The 12,130-nt window shown below is 47.5% G+C and overlaps 1 protein-coding gene across 1 annotated transcript in view; it reads right to left on the reverse strand.

The window, feature by feature from the left end:
* Positions 1–12,074, reverse strand: part of ELAPOR1 (endosome-lysosome associated apoptosis and autophagy regulator 1) — an 84,444-nt gene extending 72,370 nt beyond the window's left edge. Inside the window, exon 1 of the mRNA XM_029069191.2 lies at positions 11,733–12,074. Within this exon, the coding sequence (XP_028925024.1) occupies positions 11,733–11,882 (150 nt within the window). The 5' untranslated portion in view covers positions 11,883–12,074. The remainder of the gene's footprint in view (positions 1–11,732) is intronic.
* Positions 12,075–12,130: the final 56 nt, after the last annotated feature.

Below are 12,130 nucleotides of genomic sequence, written 5' to 3' on the forward strand. Positions count from 1 at the left end.
CATTCTTCCAGCATCCAGGTAGAGACAGTTCATTCATTCATTCAATAGTATTTATTGAGCACTTACTATGTGCGGAGCACTGTACTAAGCGCATGGAATGTACAATTCAGCAACAGCTAGAGACAATCCCTGCCCACTGACGGGCTTACAGTCTAATCGGGGGAGACAGACAGACAAAAACAAGATAACTTAATAGCAATAAATGGAATCAAGGGACTGTACACCTCATTAACAAAATAAATAGGGTAATAAAAATATATACAAAAATAAAAATATATATGTTCCTGGACATCCATTGAGTTTTGGAGGTGGAAGTTTTCCCCTGCTGCACAAGGCATCAGCAACCACTGACAATTGAGCTGGCAGGTAATGTAATGTCCATCTTGCTGCCCTGTGAGCACTGGCACCCCTGATTCAGGGTGGCTTATTATCACTCTAGAGTCCTCCTGCCCTGCTCTCCCCCAAACCCCTGAACTGTGTTGCTTTCCTCCCATTCTCTTTTCCATATATCCTCCCCTTTGGGGGTTTTTCCTAAATAATTTTTCTTCTCTTTAGGTCAACTCCCTCCCTACTATCACCTCAGCACTTTTGCATCCCTGTAGCACCATTGCTCTCGTTACTTCTCGACGTACATACCATCTGCACTTCTGTAAATCTCGGTGTACTGAACTATCTGAGCATTCCCTTCTCTTTCTTGTAAATTCTTTTATGTCAGTCTCCTGCACTAGGTTGTCTCTCCCTTCTAGACTGTGAGCAGGAATGTGTCTGTCTGTTGTTACGTTTTACTCTCCCAAGCCCTCGGTAAAGTGCTTTGCACACAGTAAGTACTCAATAAATACGACTGAATGCATACTAACTCTACTGTACTCTCCCAAGGAATAAGTGAAGCTCAGCACATGGTAGGTGCTCAATAAATACTGATACAGCAGATTGACTGATTGTCTGACTATCTGATTGGATTGGCACCTAGGAGCAGTGGAAGCCAGTCCTCGCCCTGCTTGCTTCTCCCACCTCCTGCTTTGCTTTTTCTTTTTTAGTGATATTTGTTAAGCACTTACTATGTGTCAGGCACTATATTAAGAACTGGGGTAGATACAAGATAATCAGGTTGGGCGTAGTCCCTGTCCCGCAGAGGACTCATAATTGTAATCTTAACCCCCAATTTACAGACGAGGTCTTTGAGGCAGGGAGAAATTAAGTGATTTACCCCAGGTCAACCCAAGGTCACACAGCAGGCAAGTGGCAGAGCTGGGATTAGAACCCAGGTCCTCTGACTTCCAGGCTTGTGTACCTTCCATTAGTCCACCCTGCTTCCCTTTCTGTGCCCATTTCAGACGAATGGGTCTTTGCCCTATTTCTCCTGTTCCCATCGGGGGAAAATTATTTGTTGGTATTTGTTAAGCGCTTACTATGTGCCGAGCACTGTTCTAAGCGCCGGGGTAGACACAGGGGAATCAGGTTGTCCCACGTGGGGCTCACAGTCTTAATCCCCATTTTACAGATGAGGTAACTGAGGCACCGAGAAGTGAAGTGACTTGCCCGAAGTCACACAGCTGAGTGGCTGAGCCGGGATTCGAACCCATGACTTCTGACTCCAAAGCCCATGCTCTTTCCACTGAGCCACGCTGCTTCTCTAGAAAATTATGCCTTCTGTTGGCCTTGCCAATGTCCCACAATGCTTTCCTGGTTCCACTACTGAGTAACTCTGAATGGAGAGGTGGGTGGAGCTGAATCAATCAATCAATTTTGTTTCTCAATAATGTTTTTTGAGCGCTTACTGTGGGCAGAGCACTGTATTAAACCCTTGAGCACAGAGAAGCAGCGTGGCTCAGTGGAAAGAGTCCCGGCTTGGTAGTCAGAGGTCATGGGTTCTAATCCCGCCTCCGCCACTTGTCAGCTGTGTGACTTTAGGCAAGTCACTTAACTTCTCTGTGCCTCAGTTACCTCATCTATCAAATGGGGATTAAGGCTGGGAGCCCCACAAGGGACAACCTGATAACTTTGTATCTATCCCAGGTAGAACAGTGTTAGTCACATAGTAAGAGCTTAACAAATATCATTATTATTATTACTGCTAGCCACTTAATCACTGTATTATGCACTATTCAAACAATCATATTTATTGTGTCATTATGGTATACAGAGCATTATAGTAAGCACTTAGGAGAATACGATAGAGTTGGTAGACACGATCCCTGTCCTCAAGGAGGTTTCCATCTAGTGGTTTACAATCTGTCTCTCCCTCTAGACTGTAAACTCACTGTGGGCAGGGAATGAATCGGTTGTACTGTTGTACTGTACTCTCCCAAGTGCTCAGTACAGTGCTCTGCGCACAGTAAGCGGTCAGTAAATATGATTGACTGGCTGGGAGGGTGGCCCTTACTGGTTTACCCAGACCTCAGAAAAGACTTGCTGGTTTCAGTCTTAAACCTCTGCTCCCTAAGTCTAACAGCCAGATTCTCCAAAATTTGCAAGAGACTCTCTTGACCACTTGGTACTCTTTCAAGCGCTTAGTACAGTGCTCTGCACACAGTAAGCACTCAATACATACCAATGATTGATTGATTAGCTCTCTGGATCCGACGAACCCACCGGTGGGCTGGAATTCAGACCATTTGGGTCCCAGTCTCAGTTCTAACTATAACTCTTTGAGCCTCCTGCCTCAGTTGCCTCATCTGTAAAATGGGAGCAATAACCACAAACCAGGATAGGGTTACCCCAAATCCTAAAATGAAAGCATAGCCTTTTTATGAGTCCAAATCTGATAATATCTGCCCAGTAGCAGTGGAAAGGAAAAGAAAAATAGTTTTTTAATGGAGGGATGACGAAAGAAGGGCTTGCTAGTATTCCAAGATCGCCAAGTCCCCTTTAAATATGAGTGATACAAGATACCAAGCTGATTCCCCCAAACTTCGCTTGATATATGAGCTCAGCATCTAAGGAGGAACCGGCATTGCTGAAATGGAGCAGAAAGTGAGACGCTCCTGGAATCTGCCTCATCCTGGGGGTGACATGTTCTGGAAACTGCCTCCACCGGCTTATGTCTCTGGACTTGGGTGAGAGGGAGAAACAGGATTGGACCAGACAAAAGTCCCGGTCCCAGGCCTGCTGCAGTCCCTTCAAATTGACCATCCTGGTGTTGCTCCGTCCATTTGGTGTCAATGTGATAGAGAGACCACGCCCACTCTTTTTGGGTTCAGGAAGTCCCGAACTCTGGGTGGGGGCTAGGAGAGTCCAGCCCAGGCTCCATGCTTGAGGACCCCAGAGAATCAATCAATCGATCGTATTTACTGTGTGCAGAGCATGATATCAAGCACTTGGGAGAGTATAATCTAAAGTATTTGGTAAACATGTTCCCTGCCCAAAAGGAGCTTACATTCTAGAGAGGAATACATTGATCAGAGAAATGCATTGATCTCATTGTCCCTTCTCCTTTACCCAGCCCACTGGAAGTTCCCAATCAGACCAGACTCCCAGACCCTTTAAACAGTGACCCAAACCTTCAGAGAAAGGGGACTAGGGCTGAGTTGTCCCTTGGGGCTTGGAAATAATTATGGTGAATATTAAGACCATACTACTTGCCATGCATGGGGCTAAGCTCTGGGGTAGCTTCATGATACTCAGATTAGTCACAGTCCTTGTTCTGCCATCGGGCTCAGGATCTAACAGCTAGAGAGAGCAACTTGTTCCCATTTTACAGATTAGGAAACTAAGGCACAGAGAGACTTGCTCAAGGTCACACAGAGAGCCAGAGGCAGAACTGGAACCGGAACCTGGGTCTCCTGAATCCCAAGCCATGGTTCTTTCCATTAGGACAATCCGTCCTGCAGACCAGAGATGACCAAGACCTAGCCTGGGCCACCTGGGGTCCCTCTCTTGACTGTAAGCTCATTGTGGGTAGGGAATGTGCTGTTATATTGTTCTCTGCCAACAGCTTAGTACAGTGCTCTGCACACAGTAAATGCTCAGTAAATATGATTGCCTGATTGATTGTTGAAGGAAACCTCAGGCAGGACAGGTCTTTCAGGATTTAACTAGTTCCTTGGGGCTCCTCCGTGGGAGATCAACAACAACCAATAAACAGTGTAATCCTCCCAGAAGGCAGGGGAAGGGATGAGGTGGTCTCTCGAGGTCACTTCCAGTCTGCTGCTTTTGAACACTCATCAAATCAAAACATCACGAGCTCCCCTAGGAGCAATCTGCGTTGAATGAAGTGTCTGCATCGCTCTATGTCTCACTCGAGCCTGAGAAAGGCATCCTACCTGAACTGTGGTGTTGAATATGGATGGTCTAGAACCCTGAGGAGGGTGCTCATTTTATCTTCACAATTTCAGGAACCAATTTTGTTGGGTCAGTGTCATTGAAAGACAGACACCTAATAATAATGTTGGTATTTGTTAAGCGCTTACTATGTGCAGAGCACTGTTCTAAGTGCTGGGGGAGATACAAGGTCATCAGGTGGTCCCACGTGAGGCTCATAGTCTTCATCCCCATTTGATAGATGAAGTCACTGAGGCCCAGAGAAGTGAAGTGACTTGCCCAAAGTCACACAGCTGACAAGTGGCGGAGCCGGGATTAGAACCCATGACCTCTGGCTCCCCAGCCCAGACTCTTTCCAAGAATCGTGGGGGGCCACCCCTTAGAGGAGAAGAAGGTCCTAGCCTCCAAGGACACCTGATGGGACAGGGATGTCTTTGTTTCTGTGCCCACAGGGTGGGACTCATTGATTATCTCCAGCCTCTGAGATAAAAGTCTCCAAGGAAGGTGGAAAAAATATCCCAATATGGGTCTTTCCGGTCCTTTGACCTTTCAAGACCCTTCCTGCCACTCTGAAATCCAATCCTGCTTGCTTCTTCCCCTAAAAACCCCATCGCCTTTCCACCCTCCCTCTCAAAATAAATGATTGGTACCTTCCCTGGGTACTGAGTTGAAATGGAGCGGTGGCAAGAGAACAGACTGCCAGACAGAACCCAATCAAGGGGAGGGGAAATCCAGAACCGAAAAGTCCCACGAGTCACTGACAGATCCTTCTGGGTGTCACGACAGGTGAGCCGACTTTAAGGGGATCGTCATGAAGGGCTAACCGACTGATGTTTAACCAATTTCCAGATGCTTTTACAACGTGATTATCCCCTTTTCCAAGTCTGCTTCGGATTGATTCGATCCCTCTAGGGAATGGGGTGAAACGAGGGGAAGAGGCAGAGTCGTTCTGTTGCTGGCTACAAGCAACGTTGCTGTGGACCTTTCACAAACAGTCATGCAACAATAAGGACAAAACTGGGTCGGCCATGGGACCGACTCATAGAATGGTTTAAAACCCAGACTGAAGGGCATTAGGAGTCCTTGGCCAATAAAATGCTGTGAGGAATGGTTTCTCAGGTTTCATGTTTCTCTCAGTGCTGTCCTGCCCTAGACTGTGGGCTCGTTGTGGGCAGGGATTGTCTCTCTTTATTGCTGTATTGTACTTTCCCAAATGCCTACTACAGTGCTCTGCACACAGTAAGCGCTCAATAAATATGATTGAATGAATGAAAGAAGAGAGGTTGAGGCTTCCCAAGAGCCTTACTATCTGAGCCACAAATAGAACTTTCAATGCTCATGACTCCGGGTCTGGAGACTTCAATTCAGAGATGTTTTTCTTCATTCCACATTTCACTCTCCTGCATGGATCATCAACAGAAATATTAAATCCATGTCTCCCTATGCCTTAAGAACCTCCATTGGCTGCCCATCTACCTCTGCATCAAACAGAAACTCCTTACCTTTGACTTTAAAGCACTCAATCATCTCACCCTATCCTACCTCACTTCACTACAGCCCAGTCCTCACATTCTGCTCCTCTAGCACCAACTTACTCACTGTGCCCTGATCTCGCCTATCTCACCCCCAACTCCTTTCTCAAGTCCTCCCCCTAGCCTGGAACTTCTTCCCCTTACACATACTTCAGACCACTATTCTCTCAACCTTCAAAACATTATTAAGGTCGCATTTCCTTCAGGGGGCCTTCCCCATTTAAGCTCTCTTTTCCACGGCTCTCTTGCCCTTCTGCACTGGATCCGTGACCTCTGGATATTTGCTATTCACCCTACCCCTAACGCTACAGCACTTAGGTACTTATCTTTAAATTATGTATTATAAATTATCTATTCATATTCATGTCTGTCTCCCCTCTTCGAGATTATTATAGGCGGAGAACACGTCGGCTAATTCTGTTGTATCATACTCTCCCAAGCACTTAATACAGTGCCCTACACATAGTAAGTACACAACCCATACCAACACTGATCGACTGATTCCCGACTCATGAGATGGTGAGAATGCTCACCATGACTGAACTGTGACTCCAAGGTTAAGAAACAGTTGATGAAAACCAACACCCAAAGAGGATGTTTAATCTCTTGGTTGATGTTCACAGTGATAAGTCTTGGCAACGACCTTCAGGCCCGGGCTCATGTCCTAGAGAATGGAACTCACAGTTCTCATCCTAACCCTGTCACACATGCAACCGTTGTCTCACCAGGAGATAAACAAGGATGGGCTCCCAGCCCTAGTCCCCAGGGATAGGCCAATTTAGCAATCAGCAGAAGCACCAAGTTCTATCTGAAGCAAATAACCTGACTGTCCTTACACTTTGATTGCCCAGCTGAATCCATAAGAGACCCATGAACACCTGAACCAGGGCTAGGATGAGTCCTGAGTCTGGCAATCAATCAATAGCATTTATTGAGTGCTCACTCTATGCAGAGCACTGTACTAAGTGCTTGGGAGAGTACATACCAAAGAGTTGGTACATACATTCTATACCCTCAAGGAACTTACATTGTGGAGTGGGAGAGGGACATTAAAATTAATTACAGATAGGTATATAAGTGCTGTGGGGCTGAGAGTGGATTATTATTATAATTAATTGTATTTATTGAGCACTTACTGCGTGCAAAGCACTGTACTAAGCGCTTGGGCGAGTGCAATAGAACATCAAACACATTCCTGTCCACAAAGAGCTGACAGTCTAGAGGGAGTGACAGACATGAATATAAATGTTTATCTATGGTTCTGTTGATCTATTTTGATGGTAGTGATGGCTGTCTACTTGTCTTGTTTTGTTGTCTGGCTCCCCCTTCTAGACTGTTGGGTAGGGACTGTCTCTATCTGTTGCCGAATTGTACTTCCCAAGCGCTTAGTACAGTGCTCTGCACACAGTAAGTGCTCAATAAATATGATTGAATAAATGAATAAATGAATAGATAAATAAATAAATAGATCTATTCATATGTGCTGTGGGACAGAGGATGAATGAAGGAGCAGCGCAAAAGGGAGTTGGAGAAGAGCAGAGGAGGGCTCGGTCAGGGAAGGCTTTCAGGAGGAGATGCACCTTCAATAAGGCTTTGAAGTGAGGGAGAGCAATTATCTGCCTGATAGGAGAAGGGAGGGCGTTCCAGGCCAGAGGTAGGATGTGGGCGAGAGAGACGAGGTATCTATCGCGTTGAATATCTAGTGCTTAAAGGACAAAGAACCAAGTTCACAGTTGACGCAGAAGGGTGAGGGAATAGGGAAGCAGCATGGCCTAGTGGCAAGAACACGGGCTTGGGAGGCAGAGGATGTGGTTCTAATTCTGCTCTTGCCACTTGTCAGTTGTATGATCTTGGGCAGTCACTTAACTTCTCTGTGCTTCTTATCTGTAAAATGGGTATTAAGACTGTGAATCCCGGGTGAGACAGGGACTGTGTCCAACCTGATTACCTTGTATCTATCCCAGCACTTAGAACACTCCTTGGTACATAGTAAGGGTTTAACAAATTCCATAACTATTTATTATTATTATTATTATTATGGGAACTGAGGACTTGGGGAAGGATTCTTGAGGGAGATATGATTTTAATAGGGTTTTGAAGTTGGGGAGAGTGGCAGTCTGTTGGAGATGAAGGGGGTAGGAGTTCCAGGTGAGAGGGAAGGCGGTGATCAAGGGGTCGGTGGGGAGATAAATACGATTGAGGTACAGTGAATATGTTGGAGTTAGAAGAACAAAGTGTCTGGATTGGTTGCAGTAGGAAATCAGTGAGGTAAGATGGGAGAGGGTGAGTTGATTGAGTGCTTTGAAGCCAATGGTAAGGAGTTTCTGTCTGATGTGGAGGCAGATGGGCAATCACTGGAAGTCCTTGAGGATGGGGGAGATGAGGATTGAAGGGCTTCGAAATCCTTTCAATTCTAAGGCCCATTCAAGAATAGAGGAGTGAGAGCAGCGATAGGTTGGTCAATTGAGCTTTCCTCCCCCATCACATGCTTGTGAGCATTTGGGAACAGAATTGGGGAAGGGGTGTGAAGGTGGGGGACTGGACCCCCAGGCCTTTCTCTTTGACCCCAGGGGAACACTGGGGATCGGGAGAGGAGCGGGGACTCTGCCCTACAGAAGCCAAGTGGTGAGGATTCGAGGAGAGATCTGGAACTCCCTGAATATGCCTGTGGACCAGGACACCTGAAGTGGCCAAGACACTCTCAAGTTGCCGGGGGGGCAGGGGACCCTGGGGACGGCATGCTCAGGGTGGCATTTGTTGGCACTGGGATGAGTCCAGCAAGTGGTTGGGCCCTTGTGTAGGCACTTCATGCTCTCCTTCATGGCCTTTGTACACTTTCTACGAGTCATGGAGAGATGTGTTTTCTTAGCCAGCCTCCTACACCTTTCCTTTCCTTGCTCTTTTCCTTGCTCCTGATCCTACTACCTCCACTAAGTTAGGAAAAAACACCTTCAAGCTTCAACTGATGCCACTGAGAAGTATTTGGCAGTTGGCTCTGGGACTGAACCTGGGACCACTCTGAAATGCTTTCAACAGGGTCCACTTAATCCCCGGTGTTAAAGCTTCAACCTTCAGTACCTATGCTCCTTCCCCATTTATCAGGAGATCTGGTTCTAAGGTCATTGTGGTCAGGGAATGTATCCGTTTACTGTTATACCCTCCCAAGCGCTTAGTACAGTGCTTTGCACACAGTAAGTGCTCAATAAATACGATTGAATGAGTGAATGAATAATCTCAGCTCAATAATAATTGCGGTATTTATTAAGCGGTTACTATGAGCCAAACACTGTAAGAAGCCCTGGGATAGACACAAGATAACCAGACTAGACACAGTCCCTATCCCAGGTAGAGTTCAAAATCTAAGCAGGAGGAAGAATGGGTATTGAATCCTCATTTTACAGATGAAGAAACTGAGGCCCAGAGAAGCAAAGTGATTTTTGCCCAAGGGATCACACAGCAGGGAAGTGGCAGAGCCGGCATTAGAATGCAGGACTTCTGACTCCGAGGCTGTGATTTTTCCAATAGGCCACACCACAGTGTCTAAGTGCTTAACAAATACCACAATTAATCAATAAATCAATGGTATTTATTGAGCATTTACTGGGTGTAGAACATTTGAGAGAGTAAAGACATGATCCTTGCCCATGAGGAGCTTACCATAATTATCGTTATTATTATCATTAGTAGTAGTGGTAGCATTCATCTTGTTTATAGTTACTGCTTCTTAAATAATATACTCAAGTCATTTCTGAGAAGGGCCACTTTTAGTATTGTTAAAGAGTTGGTTTTCTCCTTATTCAAACCCAGGCTGGACTGCCCAAGGAACAGGTGCCTTTTGAGAGTCGGACGGAAGTTAGGAGCAATGTATTTTTCTTTCATTATTGACTCTCAAGGAAGCGGGGTAAGTTGACTTTTACCTGACAGGCTCCGTTTCACTGAGAAACTCTCAGCTCTTTAGAGCTAAGAGTGCCCTGCTGCTGTTGTTTACGGAAGGTGGGTAAAGATGGGACAGATGCTCTTTCCTCCACCCTCCTGCTGCCTGTTCTGAAAACCTGCTAGTTCTCTCGATCTGTTTTTTAACAGAGGGAAAGAACTGTACAGAGTTCCCCCCCCAAATCCACTTTGCCCAGCCGATTTCCCCAACAATTTTTCAGCAACTGCAATCAGCAAGCTCCTATTTGGATGGCTGTTACTTAAAGAAATTAAACTGAGGGCAAAATCTGCAGGATAACCTGAATGAGTTCTCTAATGGAAATTAGATAAGAGGAACCTGAGTTCCCCAAACAATTAAACCCTCTGTCCCATTTGATTTGGCCTCCCCTACTTTCAAAACAAGCTGAAAAAGAGGAAATGGTTTATTTCCCAGGCATATTAAAATATTTTGGGAAGGACCACTCCTTGCTGAGTCTGAAAACCAGAGTCACTGGAAAGCTTAATAATCAATTTCCAAATGTAGTTTATGTTGCTGAGTAAAAAAATCTAGGAATCACCCTTTAACACTCAACTTTACTCCCTGATTTCTTTACGGTGTCTTGTGCCTTGGGCTTCTGTAGCAAGAAGTAACACCCCCTCAACTCCAGGAATTTCATGTCCACATTTATTGAATCTTCCCCAATGGAGTAAACATTTTTGTTAATGGTACTACCATCTGGTTGAGAGGAAAGTTACTCAGGGCAGAAGCAAAATCAACATTTTAAGAGTTTCATACTTGAGAAAAGCAAGATATTTTGAAACCCTTCTCAAAGCTCTCTCTTGTCTTTCCAAAGAGGAAAGAGTAGATTTTCAAATGAGATAATCTGAGGAGAACCTCACTGCCTGGAGACATTAGTTCTGCTGTTGCCGAACTCCAGCGAAGAGGCTTCGGAGCTTCTGGAAATTCATTTTTGAAATTCAAGAAAAGGGATTGGGAGAGGGATAGAGAAAGTTCCATCAGGGACAGAAGAATATAGTTCCCAGTCACCAACCCTGAACAGATGACAAATCGGTCTCTGCAAAACCATAAACATGTTTATTTCCTACACAGTCCCCGGATATTCGGTGCTGGGACAGGGAAAATCACAGAAGAGAGGAGACCCTGAATTCACTCTCTCTGGTCTCCTGACCCCGGTTTTCTCTCGTAACGACGACTTAACCTCCAAATCATCGTTACCGTGACCATCGTCCTCAGCATCGTCAGGCTCACTTGCGCTTGTACTGGCCTTTTTCATTTTTCCAAAACAGTTTTCCGTCAGTCATCTCGTTTTACCCCCACATCGGTCCTGCGAGGTAGATACCGTTATTCCCTTTTTACGGGCGGGCGAGGATACCGAGGCACAGGGGGGTTGAGCGAATCGGACGAGTTCACAAGCCCGGAGCTCGGTTCTCCTGCCCTCCAGACACCTGAACTCTCTCCCGGCCCCAGCGGCTCCAAGCCGTCCTCTTCCTCCTCTCTGACTTTCCGAACTCCTTGCCTTGTCATCGTCCGCGTCCCCTTTCCATCTTTATCTCTTCCGAGGTATTTTTAGCCCTTTGTTTGCCACCATTTCTATTTTTGCCTTTCGCCGGCCTCAACGAGAAGCACCCTCTTTCCCCTCTGCCCTCTCGACGGTCAACTCCCACGCGATCCCCCGCCTTCGAAGCGCCGGGGCTCCCCGACCCGCCGCCACGGCTCGGTCTGGGAAGATGCTAGGTGAGGCGATTCCTCGGGAAAACGGGGGTCTCGGGGGACGCATCCGCCTGTCCCCAGAAGACCCGAACCCCTCGGGCATCTAGGGCAGCCTGGTGCCATCTAGGGCCCGGGCCTCCCCGAGTCCTACCCGCTCCCCACCCTGATCCGTTGCCGAACGGTCCATTCCAAGCGCTTAGTACAGTGCTGTGCACAGAGGAAGCGCTCAATCAAACCTACCGACTGACCGACCGCACGATCTCTCGGTCTGGGGGAGGCCGGGGGAGGGCGAGTACCTCTTTGCAGGCGTGAAGCTCCTTCTCGACTCCCCGGGTGATGGGGAAGGCTGTCCAGAGGAGCAGCAGGACTAAGAGGCAGGCCGGGGATGTCGCGGGGAGCAGGCGGGCCCCGGCCGAGGGCCGGAGAGGGCTTCCGCCTCCGGCCATGGGGTCGCCCTCGGAGGAGGCCGGCCGCCTCCGCCCCCGCCGGCCGGGCACTGTCGCCGACGCCGCTGGCAGGAGGAGGTGGCACCGGAGGGGAGGGAGCGAGGGGCCGGGCCGGCCTCGGTCACCTCCCTGCGGCGAGGCAGGGCCGCCCGTCCGTCTCCTCCTCTTCCTCCTCCTCCTCCTCCTCCTCCTCCTCCTCCTCCTCCTCCTCCTCCTCCGTCCCCGCGTCGCCCTGGCAACCGTTCCGC

This window comes from Ornithorhynchus anatinus, chromosome 7, assembly GCF_004115215.2.
Source record: "Ornithorhynchus anatinus isolate Pmale09 chromosome 7, mOrnAna1.pri.v4, whole genome shotgun sequence".
NCBI lineage: Eukaryota > Metazoa > Chordata > Mammalia > Monotremata > Ornithorhynchidae > Ornithorhynchus > Ornithorhynchus anatinus.